The sequence below is a fragment of the Fusarium keratoplasticum genome, chromosome 7 (genome assembly GCF_025433545.1).
Source record: "Fusarium keratoplasticum isolate Fu6.1 chromosome 7, whole genome shotgun sequence".
NCBI classification, from domain to species: domain Eukaryota; kingdom Fungi; phylum Ascomycota; class Sordariomycetes; order Hypocreales; family Nectriaceae; genus Fusarium; species Fusarium keratoplasticum.
Genome location: NC_070535.1, coordinates 1615730 through 1631783, shown reverse-complemented (window position 1 = coordinate 1631783; position 16054 = coordinate 1615730). Strand labels below are relative to the sequence as shown.

At 49.8% G+C, this 16054-nt stretch overlaps 5 protein-coding genes across 5 annotated transcripts; 3 read left to right on the top strand and 2 right to left on the bottom strand.

The window, feature by feature from the left end:
* Nucleotides 1-322: 322 nt before the first annotated feature.
* On the top strand, nucleotides 323-3118 carry NCS57_00968600 (Alpha-L-rhamnosidase; the record flags this gene model as incomplete). The annotated part of the gene is made up of 1 exon (XM_053059454.1): nucleotides 323-3118. One exon carries the CDS (start codon nucleotides 323-325, stop codon nucleotides 3116-3118), a length of 2796 nt encoding a protein of 931 aa, XP_052911525.1.
* Nucleotides 3119-5060: 1942 nt separating this feature from the next.
* On the bottom strand, nucleotides 5061-5654 carry NCS57_00968500 (Cupin-5 domain-containing protein; the record flags this gene model as incomplete). The annotated part of the gene is made up of 2 exons (XM_053059453.1): nucleotides 5061-5128; nucleotides 5183-5654. The coding sequence occupies 2 exons, from the start codon at nucleotides 5652-5654 to the stop codon at nucleotides 5061-5063; spliced, it is 540 nt and encodes a 179-aa protein (XP_052911524.1).
* Nucleotides 5655-6655: 1001 nt separating this feature from the next.
* NCS57_00968400 (uncharacterized protein) lies at nucleotides 6656-8434 on the bottom strand (the record flags this gene model as incomplete). Its single annotated transcript, XM_053059452.1, has 7 exons — nucleotides 6656-6741; nucleotides 6791-7096; nucleotides 7156-7369; nucleotides 7421-7555; nucleotides 7606-7813; nucleotides 7864-7942; nucleotides 7996-8434. The coding sequence occupies 7 exons, from the start codon at nucleotides 8432-8434 to the stop codon at nucleotides 6656-6658; spliced, it is 1467 nt and encodes a 488-aa protein (XP_052911523.1).
* Nucleotides 8435-9444: 1010 nt separating this feature from the next.
* Nucleotides 9445-10923, top strand: NCS57_00968300 (Sulfatase domain-containing protein; the record flags this gene model as incomplete). Its single annotated transcript, XM_053059451.1, has 1 exon — nucleotides 9445-10923. The coding sequence occupies one exon, from the start codon at nucleotides 9445-9447 to the stop codon at nucleotides 10921-10923; it is 1479 nt and encodes a 492-aa protein (XP_052911522.1).
* Nucleotides 10924-12046: 1123 nt separating this feature from the next.
* Nucleotides 12047-13744, top strand: NCS57_00968200 (MFS domain-containing protein; the record flags this gene model as incomplete). Its single annotated transcript, XM_053059450.1, has 1 exon — nucleotides 12047-13744. The coding sequence occupies one exon, from the start codon at nucleotides 12047-12049 to the stop codon at nucleotides 13742-13744; it is 1698 nt and encodes a 565-aa protein (XP_052911521.1).
* Between the last annotated feature and the right edge of the window lie 2310 nt (nucleotides 13745-16054).

Genomic DNA, 16054 nt, shown 5'->3' with positions numbered 1-16054 from the left:
GTGTATTCAGGATCAAGCCTTTTCATCCTTCGCTCAGTTCTCGTCTTGTATAAACCCGAGCCAGCTCGCCCTAATGCCTTGATCGTCTGTCATCTCGCCCCTCACGCTGGTCTTGGTGTCAGGAGCTCGTGGGACTACGTGGGACGTCGTGGGACTTCGTGGAAACATGCACCGAGTCTGAGGACACCGGATGATCATTGACTGGATGAAAGAGACTGGGTAGTAAACTCGGCAAGTGTCGATAGTCTGCTGATGTTTTAAGCTTAACTTTGATCACCCCTTCGGCCGATCTGGACAACACCACTTCAAGACACAAACCAAGATGTCGACTACAGAACCTTTGGAGGTTACCAAGCCCATCTTTGAGCACCATCCTGATGGCTTCGGTGTCAGCTGTCGCCGACCGCGTCTCTCGTGGAAGGTAACTGACCCACGGGACGTTCGAGACTGGGTCCAGGCGGCATACGAGATTGAGCTGACATCGACTGAAACCGGCGCCTCAGAACTGTTCAGGGTGGCCAGTGAGGAATCTATCTTGGTTCCTTGGCCAGGTCAGGAGTTGCACTCGCGTCAGCGCGTATCGGTCAGAGTGCGGTGTTGGGGCAAGTCTATCTCTCCAGCCAGCGAGAACGACCTCCAGGATGGTGTCCCAACTGCCTGGTCCCCAGTAGCGACAGCCGAAACAGCGTTACTTGATCAAAATGAATGGACCGCCTCTTTCATCACCTCGTCAACCAAATTCGGTTCTGAGTGGCCCCTTCATCCGCTACGCTTTCGCCGCCAATTCGACTTGCCTCCGTCTGCAACGACTTTCACGACCTGTCGGTTATACATCACAGCCTTGGGAGTATTTGAAGCCTATCTCAACGGCCATGCCATAAGCGACGAATGCATGGCCCCAGGCTGGACCAGCTACAACCATCGCCTCACATATCGCGCCATCGATGTCGGCCCGTATCTCAACACCACAGGCAGCAACATACTTTCCATCGAAGCAGCAGAGGGCTGGTACGCCACCAAGCTCGGATTTCGTGGAGGCTCGAGGTTTGTCTACGGAGGCAAGGACATTGCCGTCATGGCACAACTTGAAGTTGTCTCGTCGTCAGGGACCTGGACTTTGGGCACCGATGAAACATGGGTTTGCGGACCCAGCGCCATTACTTCGAGCGAGCTATACAACGGCGAGGTATATGACATGCGACTGGAAGATCCCGAGTGGAAGACCCCCAGCAAGAACACGCGTAATTCAGCCAAGAGCTGGGTGCCTGCAAAAACAATCCCTCGACCGCAACAGACGAGCCTCGTTACGACGAACAGCCCTCCCATTCGAATCATAGAAACCAGGACGCCAAAGGAAATCATCAGATCTCCAGGCGGAAAGACCATAGTGGACTTTGGGCAAAACTTGGTAGGAAAGGTCAGAGTGGACTCCGTCTTCTTGCCCACAGACGCTCGACTCGTCTTTCGACATGCTGAAGTCCTCGAGTTTGGAGAACTTGGGACGCGACCACTATGCGACGCAAAATGCGAAGACACAATCATTGGCTCTAGTACCACTGTAAAAGATTGGACCCCCAAGTTCACCTTTCACGGCTTTCGGTACGTCCAGGTTGATGGCTGGCCAGGCTCTGACGATGACCTCGTCCAAAACCTTTCAGCACTGGTGATGCACAGTGACATGAAGCGAAGAGGATACTTTGAGTCATCAAATGGGGCACTTAACAAGCTTCATGCCAACATCGTTTGGTCGATGAAGGGAAACTTCTTGTCAATCCCCACCGATTGCCCACAGCGTGATGAGAGACTCGGCTGGACGGGAGATATCCAGATCTTTTGTCCCACGGCGAGTTTCTTATACGATACTGTGGGATTCCTTGAGAACTGGCTCCAAGACCTCTCTGCGGAGCAATTAGAGGAAGACCGAGGTGGAATACCTGGTTTTGTGTGTCCTGACGTACCGTTGCCGGACTGGCCACGGATTCCTCAAGCCATCTGGCACGACGTTACAGTGTTGACGCCCCACGACCTCTATAATTTCAGCGGCGATAAGGCTCTGCTGGAACGGCAGTTTAGCAGCATGCAAGCTTGGCTTGACCAAGGCGTGGATAGAGGCGATGACGGGCTCTGGGACTTTTACCGGTGGCAATTTGGTGACTGGCTGGACCCGAACGCGCCACCTCAAAGTCCGGCTCTTGCTCTCACGGACAAGGTGCTTGTCGCAGACGCATATCTCGTACATGTCACGGGAGTGTTTGCTGCAGTATGCAAGATTCTTGACAAGTCGGATCTCGCAGAAAAGTACGCAGCTGATGCCGCGACTTTGAAACGTCTCTTCCAGGACAAGTACATCTCACCTGTTGGCAACCTCATGTCAAACACACAGACCGGTATCGCCCTGGCAGTACGATTCGGTCTTTACAAGGATAAGAAACAGCTACGCAACGCAGCTCAGAACCTGTCGAAGCTCGTGCGCAACGGTCGCTTTCGCATCGCGACCGGCTTCGCGGGCACACTGGTCATCACGCCCGCCTTGACAGCGACATGTCAGCCACAACTAGCATATCGACTCTTACTTGAACAATCATGCCCAAGTTGGCTTTATCCGGTGACTATGGGCGCGACTACCATGTGGGAGCGATGGGATAGTATGTTGCCCGATGGACGCATCAATCCTGGACGGATGACGAGCTTCAACCACTATGCTCTTGGTGCTGTCGCTGACTGGCTTCACTCATCGGTTGGTGGAATCAGTCCGTTGGATCCTGGATGGAAGAGGATACGAGTACGGCCAGTTCCAGGAGGCAATCTTACACACGCCAAGGTGGAATTTGACGGGCCGTACGGACTGGTCAAGTGTTGGTGGAGGTTAAACCAAGAGGCGCCAGAGAAGGAAAAGTTCAAGATGGAGCTAGTGGTACCACCCAACTCCCACGCCGTCGTCACATTGCCTTGCGACTTGAGGGTTGATGTAGAGTCTGAGACGGAGGAGCCACACCAAGTCTTTGGGTCTGGGGTGCATTTGTTTACATGTGGCTTTGAGCCGGGAGAGTGGCCACCGAAGCCCCTCCTGCCGCCAAACTTGAGATATACGCCAGATATGGATGAAGTAGCGACCTGAGCTGTTCATATCATGTACACAGATTAGCAAATGAGTAGACTGGACGATGAAGCGATATGATAGACATAGAAGAGCTCGTTGGTTTTACAATTGAGACATATCTTCATAGAGTACCTATTCTGGCGAGGCGATAGGATTCCATTGTCAGAGGAAAGGATCGGCCAGACCGTAGTGCGAGCTGAACTTAATTGCCAGAGACCTCTAGTCGACCCTCAGATGTGTTCCGTTCCGGATCCAGATAAACATCAACATCTGTCACTGGGGCAACCTTAACACAGGAGGTCGTCATGGTCGGCTTGGCCATTAGCGAGGGCGACGAAGGAATGTTTAGGTCTGTGACTTTTCAGCCAGAGGCGAACGGCTTCGGTATAGCACTAGCCGAGCATAGGTAGACAGAAGAGCTCAAGGATGGTCTGATGGTGATGGTTGATACCTGTTGGTTCATGTGGGGCCAGGGGCGGTTGTGTTCTCCCCACATGCACCTGACCCCACACAGGTTCTGGGGTGTGGCTGAGGCGCTCTGTGGCTCTCAAGCAGTGGCTGCAACTGAGTCACTATCACTGTCACTGTCAAGCGCCGGAAGCTTTATAACCAAGTTCAATCCTTACTCTTCCACCCCGAAAAAAAAGCACAAAGTGCTCGGCGCCTGGTCAAGTGGTCAAAAACCACAAACAAAACCAAACTCTCTTCCCTGCCCGTTTGGCTCATGCGGGGCCACGGGCCTCCAAGGAGCAAAACTCCAAAGAGGCCCACATGAGCCAACGGGTGGATGAACCGACCACCGCTGGCCAGGCGCCATAAAAATAAAAAAAAAACCCCCCAAAAAAGTTACGACCTAACTTTTTGATATTTCACCTCACTTATAGGCACCCTTTCTTTTTACTGAGGTTGCACTTCTCAGATGGAATGGAGTTTGATAGCCAATAGTTAGGATGGATGACAACAAATCTTTAACGATGTCCGCACAGCAGCTTTTAAAAGTGTCACCAAATTCACAATTAGGAATGTCTACTAATGGATAGCTCTCTATAGATCTATTATCACATGTATCTAATTGCGCTCAGACTTTCAATCCAAAGCCACCACTGACGTCGGTGAAGTTTGACGATCTAGACGCCATCTATCTATGCCCACTAACCTATACCATTCGAGGATTTCCTAAATCTCCATCTTCACTCTCCGCTCGTCTGCTCCTCTCGACCTCTCTGGGCATATTATTCTCTTTTTAATTTCGTTCACAACCTCTATTTACCATGATGAGCGATGTGCTGGAAATTTCTAATGGCAAATGCGTCACTGCACTCGGAGGAGTACTTCTCCCTTCATCCACTCCATCGTTCTCTACTGACAAGTTGAGCACAGCTCAAACCCCCACACAACTGGACAAATGACTACCGCGACATGGGCTACGACAGAATATGGGGCCCAGATGGCGAAGTAGCTGAGCTGGTCTTTCAACACGGCATTCAAGGTTTTGTCAGGCCTCTCTTCTCTGAGCCTGGATATAGGAGACCCCGTATGTCCGTGTTTCAGATTTTGGGCGGCAAGTTCTACCTCTACAAGGAACCTCACAAGACACTGTTCGAGATCACTAGTCATACTGATCTTGAGTCCATCATCTCTACCATTGATGATGAGAATAAGGGTCTGCGGGATCTGGAGACTAAGCCGGTTTAAGTGGCAAGGTAGTAGGACCTCTGGTGTGATGCATGAGGTTAGGAGACTCAGCTAAATATGGGTTGAAAGGAAGAGATGTACCTATTCTATTCCACCTCTCTTGTACGTACTCCTGCTCTGTACTTCGCGACGCCTTCGAAAGGGGTCAAAGTAGCATCCTCAATATCTACCCCCATTCCATTCATGGTTGGCATAACGTAAAGAGGAAACATAGAGCAAGAATATGCATCCCGTCCATGTTGAGCCAAAATACCCAGAAACTGTTTTAACAGCCTTGCGGCTCCCAGCTCTCTGTCTGAAGCACCTCTCCGTTGGGGTCAAATCCTGGAGCAACTAAAAATGTCAATTTCAGCTTCTCGGGGATACATCATGCTTGCTTCCTCTTACCTGTAGTGCCAACAAGTGTCCACTTGCCCAAACTGCGAGCTCTCTGCCACTCTCCCTCTTCAACCACAACTTGCGGCCTCTGTCCCTTGAAGATATCCGGTCCCATCAGGTTCTTCTTGACACAGCTTCCATCGTTGTGAGACTGGTAGAGCTCGAGAGGTGATCCGGCATAATAGTGCCAAACCTCTGCAGCGTCCAACTTGTGCCAAAGAGAGAAGCCTGATTTTCCTTCAAGCAGGTAGTAGATGGCGGTGCTGGCAGAGCGATTGTTGGCTGTGACTGCTGGGTCTCGGAAGGTTTCGACAAAGTAGCCCTTTTCGGCTGAGGGCTGCATATCCAGTAGCTTGATGACTTCTTTCGCTGAATGACATTCGGCGAGATTGACGCTGCTTTCTGTCCGTGGCTGGATGTTCTCGGGGACTGCAAAGGCCAAGCAAAGAGGCAGGCCAAACAATGCCAGTGACAAACGCATGATTAGACGAATTCTTGTTCACAGTAGCTATAAGTGAAGAAATAACAATATCGAAGCGCAGGAAAGCCACTGAAATAAAAACCTTTGAGAAAAGCGCGGGGCTAGAAGCAGAGATCGTCTCTCTTTAATGATGACGATGACAAATGTCAGCACAATGACGTATTGCAGTAATTAGCTAGAGATTACGACGCGACATGGCTGCAGAAAGCGAAACTCTCACCGTCGTCAGCGTGTCAGCACCGGCTGCGCCGGATCTGTTTAGTAAGGAGGATTTGGTTTAGTGCAAAGCGATGCTGACCATAGACCTAGGCCACTGCAGCGTATATGTGTTTATGTGTATTGACTTCGCGTACAACTGTGTGTATAGCGATATACGATAGCAAACGAGTAAGACATTCTGTACGCTTAGAATCATACGCGCTAGGAGGTGCCCTGCTGCTGTCTGCTTGGTCAACATGAAGCCGACGAAGATATTACATTGAACAACTAAGGAGATGGATCGATATGATACCTACCTTCACTCACTGCTTGATTGTTGTAAATCAGACTTGAATGTAACGCACTAATCCTCGAATACATCATTTCACGCTCAATAGCACAAATCCCTGATTAAAGATACAACGACTTCCACCATGGCAAATATCACAAATATTGCTAGATCTTGTCCTTCATTCATGCGCATCTTGGTGAAGTGTTTCTGCTTACCCTACAGGCCTCCCAAGGGTACAAAAGAAGTCACAGGAAGGACCGCTCAAGGATCAATAGGAATGGAATAAATGGGCAACAAGTTACATCTCAGTATCATATCTCTCTTCTTACACCAGGAATGTAACAACGCCTTAAACTAAGCTCTTCATCTACTCAGCATGCCGGAATCTCCTCTCCATTTCCCAAACATACTCGTCCTCAGAGTATCGTCATCTGTCGCAACCCTCATCATACAGTAACCATCTGATCATTGCCAATAAACCCATCAACTTATACTTATATGTATTCAAAACCTAGAAGGAACCCCAATAATGCTTATCGTAATCGCCATCGGGCTTCCAGAGAGCAGCCGGCGTATAGACAGGAATAGGTACATCGGCTATGTTGTTGTTAGTACTCTTCCGTAACAATATCTATGGCTGACTCACTTCCATATCCTGTGCTTGCTGCAGCCCAAGTGGGAAACGATGGAGCAGTCCAACCTGAAGGCTTTGTTGTGACCGTGTAGGTACTAGTATAGGGCGTAGGTGACTGGCCAGAAGCAAGTGACTTAACCCTATCTGCCTCTCCATATGAGTCATCACCATGACCATAGACGTTGCTGATCTTATTAACAACAGAGGTTCCAGATTCGGTCCAAATGGTGAAGTCCTCAACTGTTACGTTGGTGGCAAAGGACAAGTCATTGGCACTCAAAAATAGGGGAGGCCGTTTTGCTCCATCAGCGACAGATCCTGGTGGGTAGTTAATAGTCAGCTTACAACCCTTTTGGCAGCTTTGTGGCATCACATACCGGAAAAGTTTTTGAAGACAAGATTGCTCAAAGCCACAGCTCCTGTATCGGGCTCAAAGGTATTCTGCCAATACTGATTGATATCTAGGCCATAAAGTGATGCCTTGGATCGGAAGTTCTCAAAGGTTATGTTGGTGACATGACCAGAGCCTCCTGGATAGGTCTTGATGAAAGCTATGTTATTGCCCTGAATGATGTTGATGTTCCGCGCGTGCTACGACGGTTAGACAATATCCGATAACATTCCATGTGAGAAATTGCTTACTATGTTGGAGATAGACGCAGACACGTTAAGACTGCCAATCGAGATACCAGAACCAGCTTGGTTACAAACCAGGTTCTCAATGAGTGCATGGTTGGAAGGGCTCTTGACAGATACACACTCGTCTCGGTTGGTAACCTATCTTGATGAGCGCCCTGAATTTCTTGTCTGTGTGAAGAAATACTCACTTCAATGTCGTGGACCCAGTAGTTTGTTCCAACAACGTCAACTCCATCGTAGGAGCCCAAGTTAGCTCCACGGATGGTCAGATGGTACACCTCGAGGTTTTGGGCAAAGTCAAAGACGATGTGAAACTTGGGGCTGTCAACGAGGATGATGTCGTGGACAGCAGTGTCGATGGGCGAAATGAGCCTAATGAGCCTTGGGCGGAATGTGCTTGAGTAGATGTGAGTTTCAGGCTTTTGGATTCGATAAAGGGGACATACTCTGCTAGGTTTCTATAGATATATCCCTGGCCTTGAATGGCGCCCTTTCCATTACTGGAGTAGAATTCAAAGTCGACGGCTAGTAATGCTGGTTAGACAGCGGAACATAAAGCCCAGAGATGAGGTACGTACGGTTGATAATGGTGAGTCCATTCTGCAAGAACTGGCCGTCACCTTCACCATTGATAGTTGCGTTCAGCGGCCCGACTCCCGCAAAACCTTGCAATATCAACTCACGATCGACAGTCCAATTACCGCCATAAGCAAGCGTAATAAGGCCATCAAGTTGGAGTGCCCAATTTGTGCCGTTCGAAAGCACAACCGAGCGCTTGATCAAGTACCTTCCGTCAGGCACAATGAGTCGGCTTCCGGGATGAGGTAGAACACAAGTCTTGAAAGCTTTCTCAATAGAGTCTGCCACATCAGTCGAGTTGTCGTTGACAGCTCCATAGTCTAGAATGCTGCACTCGCGTGTCTTCTGTGACAAGGCTGTTGTTGGACCGACGGGACCAATCAGTTGGGCGTTTGCCCAAAGGGCTGAGAGCAAAGAGGTAATGAGAAACGCTTTCATATTCAAGACGAAAATTGATGTTGCATTTCAATTATCATTCTGAGCCACGGTTTCAATTATATAGCCATCTCGACATTTCCACCTACCTGTCTTCATACTAACCTGACTGCCCAAATCCTTTCCTTGAGGAACCACGATTGACAAGTTCACGATGATCACGACATGCGCTTGTTTGCCTACTCCCTTTCGACATGATAAGGACTTGCCGATATTGCCGGTGAGAATTCCTTTTTGGGAATGTCTTTGAGTTGCTACTGGATGCCGACAAGGATCCTTTGATAGCGTCTAAACGCCACAGCAAACAGTAATGATGCCATCTCGGGCCCTCGCACTCGGCCGACACTAGATCCTGCTGCTAGCATCTTGTTGCCCTCCATAAGGACGAACCGGTAGTGTAGGAAGGAGACATGATGTATCGGTACATGAACTGAAGTTACGGAATCACTCTTCGGCCTGCCGCTAGTACGCGCTTCTGTCCCGGCGATGACAGGGTCCAACGGCCGGACCGAAATTTCCATTGTGTTATTTCTATTAACTTGTTCTGAAGACCTTACCCCCTGGCCTCGCGAAGCCGTTTTCACCAAGAAAAGCCGGCCTCGGTTACAGCCGTGTTATCTCCAACGATACTAAGGATGTCGCAATCCTCATCTTCCCTCCTACTGGTGCGCTTCGTCGATGGCTGCCGACGGGCCGGTTCCGCTCCCAGTAGAAGTTGGAGTGACATACACGAATAGTTACGAGTTGAAGCGAGATTCATAATCACGGATATCCGGCACGTTTGAACGTGGATTGCGCATCGCATCAATATTTGTCTAAAAGGCGAACTAGGACACTCTCCTGTGGCGACATATTCTTGTTCGTCACGCAATCACTAACGACAGGCTGATCTGCGCATCAAGACCGAGTTTCTGAGCCCAAAGTCATCAGTTTCTAGGAGAAAATCTTGCTTGCTCCTCACCACAGTCCAACTCCCAAAGTTGATCGTCAGCATTTGGTCTCCATCATTCAATATGGCGGCGAAGAATGTCCTGCTGCTGGTTGCTGACGACCTCGGCAAACAGCTGGGCTGCTACGGAAATCCCTACACCAAGACCCCAAACATCGACAAGCTTGCCTCCGAGGGTGTCAGGTTCGACAACGCCTTCGCCAGCACTGCTTCGTGCAGCGGAAGCCGCTCCACCATCTACACCGGGCTGCACACTCACCAAAACGGGCAATATGGCCTCAACAGTGGAAAACACCATTTCATGACTTTTGATCACATCGAGTCTGGTCCTGCCCTCCTGGCCAAAAACAGTGTCAGAACTGGTATCATTGGCAAAGTCCACGTCGGGCCCGATGCTGTTTATCCATGGGAATGGCGAGCTGAGAGTCTGACAAGGGACGTTTGGTGGTCTGCTCAGCGAGCCAAGGAATTCTTTGAGGCTTCTCAGAAAGATGGCAGACCATTTGTGTTGACCGTCGGATATCACGATCCTCATCGAGATCGCACTCGTGGGGGCTTTGGCAACGATGAGCCTGTCGATGATCGGATCCAAAGCGTTAAGTACCGGCCTGAGGATATCGTTGTTCCTGAGTTTCTATCGGATACCCCTGGAGCTAGACAGGAGCTGGCAGAATACGCCGAGGCTATTAGCCGCTTGGATCAGGGAGTCGGTTTTATACTCAAGGAACTGGAAATTGCTGGGTTCGCGAAGGATACACTTGTCATCTTTATGAGTGACAACGGACCTCCGTTTATGAACTCAAAGACGACTTTGTACGACGCAGGAGTTCGATTGCCACTTATCATACGGCAGCCAGGCTCGAAGTCTTCTGTCAACACAAACCTGGTGTCATATGTGGATATCCTACCTACCATCCTGGACTGGACTTTGGGCCAAGCTTCACAAGAAGCCAAGAAGCAGCTATCTGGCCGCTCGTTTCTTCAGGTCCTCCATGAAGTCAAGGATCTTGCCGATTGGGACCACGTCTTTGGATCTCACACCTTTCATGAATCAACCAACTACTGGCCCACTCGTTTCATCCGAACCCGTCTATACAAGTACCACCGCAACATTGCATGGAGATTGGATTTTCCATTCGCCAACGATATTTATGGATCTTTGAGTTGGGAAGATATTCGGAACGCAGAAGAGAGTCCAAAGAAGATTGGGCAGAGGAAGCTCAAAGACTACTTTTTCCGCCCACCTGAAGAACTTTATGACTTGGACAATGACCCTCAAGAAGTTACGAACCTAGTCAAGAGTCCTGACCACCAAGAGGTATTGGAAGAGCTGAGGGGCAGGCTAGAAGATTGGCAACGAAGGACAAATGACCCTTGGCTTTACCGGGACGGAATCTCAATTTTGCTGAACAAGCATCATCTTGATGCCGGTTTGGAAGTCCCAGATAAGTGGGATCTGGACATCGAGCATCCTGAGACAAACAGAGGTGATGCACCAAAGTACAAGAACTTGCCCTTTGGCATAGCTGGAGCTAGAGATTAGTTATACCTTCATTTATCAAACTACTGAACATGATCATAATGAGCATCGCTAAAGGGTGCTCCATCTTGGAAACCCGTCTTGGAGATATTCACTCGAGTTCTTGGCATGATTGTTGACGTTAGGTAACTGTATCGAAGATGGAGGACCAATACCATACGGTACAACACGCCTGTGTTGCCTCTATGTAAAATCCTTCTCATCGTGGAGTAAAAGTCTTCTTGGACAAAATCAAGACACATTGGCGTTTTCTTTTAACCATCCTGTCGCATGGAGCGAGTCAACCACGGGCAGTCATGCAACCAGTACAACCATGAGCATGCAGAAAGATAACCAGTTTTCCTCAACTCGTCAAGGGCGCTGCGTACGGGACTCGGCCATCGGGGAGTCGGGGTTTGAGTTCTACCCTGGTGAAAATCATGGATCTGAGTTCACCAGCTCAGGCTCAGTTCACGGCGAATGCTACCTATTTCCGATACGTCCCTAACATGAAGAACGCTCCGGTGGGATCTCATTGGTGGAATATTTTTTCTGTTCTCAACGCGGAAAGGTGCTTGATCATCAGAATGGCGAAATTTATGCTTCTAGATACGTGCAAGCCTTATGTATACCCAAATGAGCCATCCCAGAAAGGACCCAAAAGGTTCCCAGAAACCTGTATCTCTACAACAGCCCTAAATCCGAAGGTTGACTCCGCAGAGGCACATATTCGGAGCGTCATTCCAGATGCGGAAGTGAGCGTTGGGGGTAGCTAGCTACCTAGTGGAACCTCATCCGCCCCCATGATGTCGTGATAGCTTTTCGGATCATCGGTGCCGAGCACTAAGAAAGAACAACCTTGAATTGGTGGCTTTCATTTAGCCTAGAGACCGGCTGCAGATTGACAGCGGTAGTAGCACCACTTGGAGTGGTCACATCATCTGTACGCAGTAGCACGTTGAAGTGAGGCTCTTTATCTTTGCAGAGCGGGTTGAGCAACATGTGTAAGTCGATTCGCTCAGGTGGCTAAAAAGACGTATATAACAAAATGGATGGTTGCTTTTCAAGATAACTAACAGCAAGCTCATTCCTCTCTTCAATCAACTTTCGAGTTCACATTACGGCCATCAGAGGCTTCTTGTCCACAATGAGTGACCCAAATCATGTTACTGAGGTTTCCAAGACGCCATCTTTCCAAGTCGATGCTTCCAAAGATGCATGGACCGATCTAGCGGAACCTCAAGACACTAGCAGAAACATCGGCTTCTGGGAGGCACTGACTCGCCACAACAAACCTGCCGACCTCGACGCCATCGCCACCGAGCGAAGCGTTTTTGACGATCCCGACCTCGCACAGTTTTATCAGCCGCCTCCCGAGTATGAGAACTTTCATCGCTTCGACCCAAGCGAGAGATGGACATATCGCGAGGAACAAGCTGTTCGGCGAAAGACGGACCTCAAGATTTTTGTCTGGATTCTTGTCATGTTCTTTGGTCTCAACATCGATCGAGGCAATCTCGGCAATGCTGCTGCTGATAATCTGCTTGATGATCTCAACATCAACACCAACGACTACAACAACGCGCAGAACATGTACCGTGTTGGCTTTCTTATTGCAGAAATTCCATCTCAGATGGTCGGCAAGTGGCTTGGCCCGGATCGCTGGATCCCTGTTCAAATCATCCTCTGGAGTCTTGCTTCTGGCGGACAATTCTTTATGCACAACCGCGCCGGCTTTTTCGCCTGTCGATTCTTTATTGGACTCTTCATGGGTGGTTTCATCCCTGATTCCATTCTGTACCTCTCTTACTTTTACAAAAAGACCGAGATGCCCATCCGCCTTGCTTTGTTCTGGTTTGTCGACTCTATGTCTGGAGTCGTTGCCTCATTTATGGCCTACGGCATCTTGCACATGCGTGGCGTTGCCGGCAGAGCAGGTTGGCGATGGCTGTTTCTCTTGGAAGCCCTGATCAGTCTGGTCATCGGTGTCCTGAGCTTCCTCTTCCTCGTTCCCGGACCTACACAAACCAAGACGTGGTGGAACCCTGCAGGCTACTATACCGAACGCGAAGAGAAAATCATCGTCAATCGCGTCCTCCGTGACGATCCATCCAAGTCCGGAATGCACAACAGAGAGCCCATTACAGCTGGCATGCTTTGGAAGAGTCTCAAGGACTACGATCTCTGGCCTGTCTACGCCATTGGCATTCTCTTCGAGATTCCTACTTCGCCTCCAAAAACCTACCTCACTCTGTCTCTGAAGGCTCTTGGTTTTAGCACTTTCAATACGACCCTTCTCACAATTCCTGCGACAGTCTTTGCGGCTATCAATATGCTCTGGATCACATTCCTCACTGAGAAATTCCACCAGATCGCTTTGTTTGGTCTGCTTGCTCAACTCTGGGTCCTGCCTCTGCTGATCGTCGAGTACACCTCGGTACAAAGCCTGTCGCATTGGGCTCAATACGCCCTGGCATTCCTCATCATCGGTCAGCCATCCGTCCACGCAGCTCAAGTCGGCTGGTGCTCTCGACTTTCCAACTCGGTCCGAACGCGAGCAATCAGCGCTGCTTTGTACAACATCACGATCCAATTGTCCGGAATTGCATCTTCCAACATTTACCGTGAGGACGATAAACCTCTCTACCACCGCGGAAATAAGAACTTGGTGGCTATCACTGTCGGAACAATCTTCGCGTATGCCTTTGCTAAGGGATACTATACCTACCGCAACAAGTCCAAGAGGAGCAAGTGGAATAGCCTGTCGACGCAGGAGAAGGCAAACTATCTCAACAACACGAATGATCAGGGCAATAAGCGCTTGGACTTTTTCTTTGATAGGTAAGTCAACTGTCTCCTCCGCGCCTGACTGCCGCGATACACTTGTGACATAATTACCCCATCCTATCTGATCAAAAGCTAAAACACAATAGTTAAGTAGGGTTATTAGTCGGTCTGATGGCTTTACTAGAATGGCGCTTGTGGGTAGGGGGGCCTTGACAGCCTTCAGCTCTTGTAGGGCCTTCTTGAGGTCGCTACCTGGTTTGTGGGCCCTAGAGGTAGAAGAATTAGGTAGTCAAAGAATGATCAGGGCCAAGGATTTGCCTTGTTGTGGGATCCGAAAGACTTTCCTCATACTTGCTTTCGTATACGGCATTACGTGACACTATTCTATTTCATGAGAATATGTGGCTGCGGATTGCCCTGCAGCCCATGAGGAGTTGACCCCTGAGCCTCGATACAAAGCGCAACCGCGGCAGACATGCCCTGTATCGCTTGGAGAAGCACAGACACTCGCACAGCCAGTAGTACTCTCCTTAACCATTCAGTGACGCGAGACACAAGACGAGACAAAGACATGCACATGTTGCTACATAATTGGTGGCTGATCTCATATTATGAAACTGACAACGGGCCGTGCCGTTTTCACCCCATGGATGGAATGTAGCTGGCCAACCTTCTCAAGAAGTATGTCTCATAGCCTCACCATGATCTTGTCTCTACGATCCTATCCAAGTACCGGGTCCTGAGGGCTTGGGACAGATACATTCTATCTCCGGGATCTGCCAGGCTCGCTCAGTCTTGTTTTCGGGTTCCTGACGACCTTCACCCACTGCCAATTCTTTTAAGTCTCAAGAGGGGAAGTTGCACGTAAACACGGCAACGGGGATCCCCTGTGCTACTACACTGTACTCTGTACCACTTACACAAGGTGCCACCCGTTGCTCGTAGTTGGTATGTGAATGGCCACAAGGGACACACCGAGATGCGAAGCATCGGAACATCGGGGCGGCAGTTTCGGATCTTCATCAAAGTCCAGCTCACTGTTGCATCGAATTGATGTGAAGCAGATGCCGATCCATCAGTGAAGCTGTCATTGTGCTACCTTGTCGCAGGGGCTGCCACACCTTCAAACTGCTGTGACACAAGAGATTGAAGAGTCATGATGTCGCCCTAGATTCCCGTACTCCGATGAGGGGAGGCGGGATGTCTGCCGAGTTACAGTGCATCTTTTGTCCCTTGCAATGCCCTGGTGACCTGGCGGCTTGCGATACCTTGATGTGAGACATGTGGCTCGCTATGTCTTTGCTTTAGAGACAATGAAGAGCACAGGAATAGAGATAACTTAAGCCCGCAGTCCAGTAAACTGACCCTGACTCAGTTTCAGATGTGTGGTTTCGGTTCAAGAAAACCAGGAACAACCTGCCATTAACCATACTCACTGATGAACATCAACAAGGACCGGCCGTAGAAGTTGAGGGTTCAAAGTCAAAGTTACGAAAAACGGCGACCTGCAGTTGCCTCTGTGCTACATCTGCCGGGCTACCGCACAACATGTTGTGCCCGCCACATGTGGACAACCACCCTCCATCCTGTTCGAGGGAATGTCTTTCTGCTACTTCCTTGTACGTCTGCCTCGAACTTGTGATTGAGAACTGCAGTCGAGCTGCACTGCGGGGTCGGATACACACCTCGGTCCGAATGTCCTCGGGGTCTTGCCTTTTCGTCTTGCTCAAGGACGCCGATCATAGATACAATCGTCAGTTCGACGGAACGACGGCCCCGAGACATTGAACAGCATGGCCTACTTCATGAGCCTTCGTAGTATATATAGTCATCCCCGCTAGTCCTCCAAGTCTTCAGTCTTCACTGCTCGCAGCTCCATTGCCTCATCAAGCAAACAACTTGCCCACCAACCTCAATCATCATGAAGTTCTCCACTGCTGCTATTCTCAGCCTCGCCACCGGGGCCATTGCCATGCCGTGGTCTACCCAACCTCGAAACTCTGATGGCGAGATCACGTTAGTCCCTTACCTTCTCTTCCCCGTGGCCACGTCACCGCTCTCCCGACAGGCTTTCTCCAGGACTTGTTTATATGACTTCTCATTGTCCGAGAGCTAACAGACTTGTTTAGCCTTAGAGTCAAGGTCGGCGAGTCGCCTGCGAAGGCCCGGCTGGCCAAGACTGATATTTGCTGGCTTATTTGCGCCTCGGATGAGATTCAATGCCCCGAGGGATGGGTATGACAACTCATGACTACTTCTATTAGGTTACACTGCTAACAAGCATGTAGTATGCCAGCCAGCAGGGTGGATGCTGGACTTGCTGCCGAGGCTCCGGGGACCTCGGCCTGTGAGGTGATGCTCTTTGTGC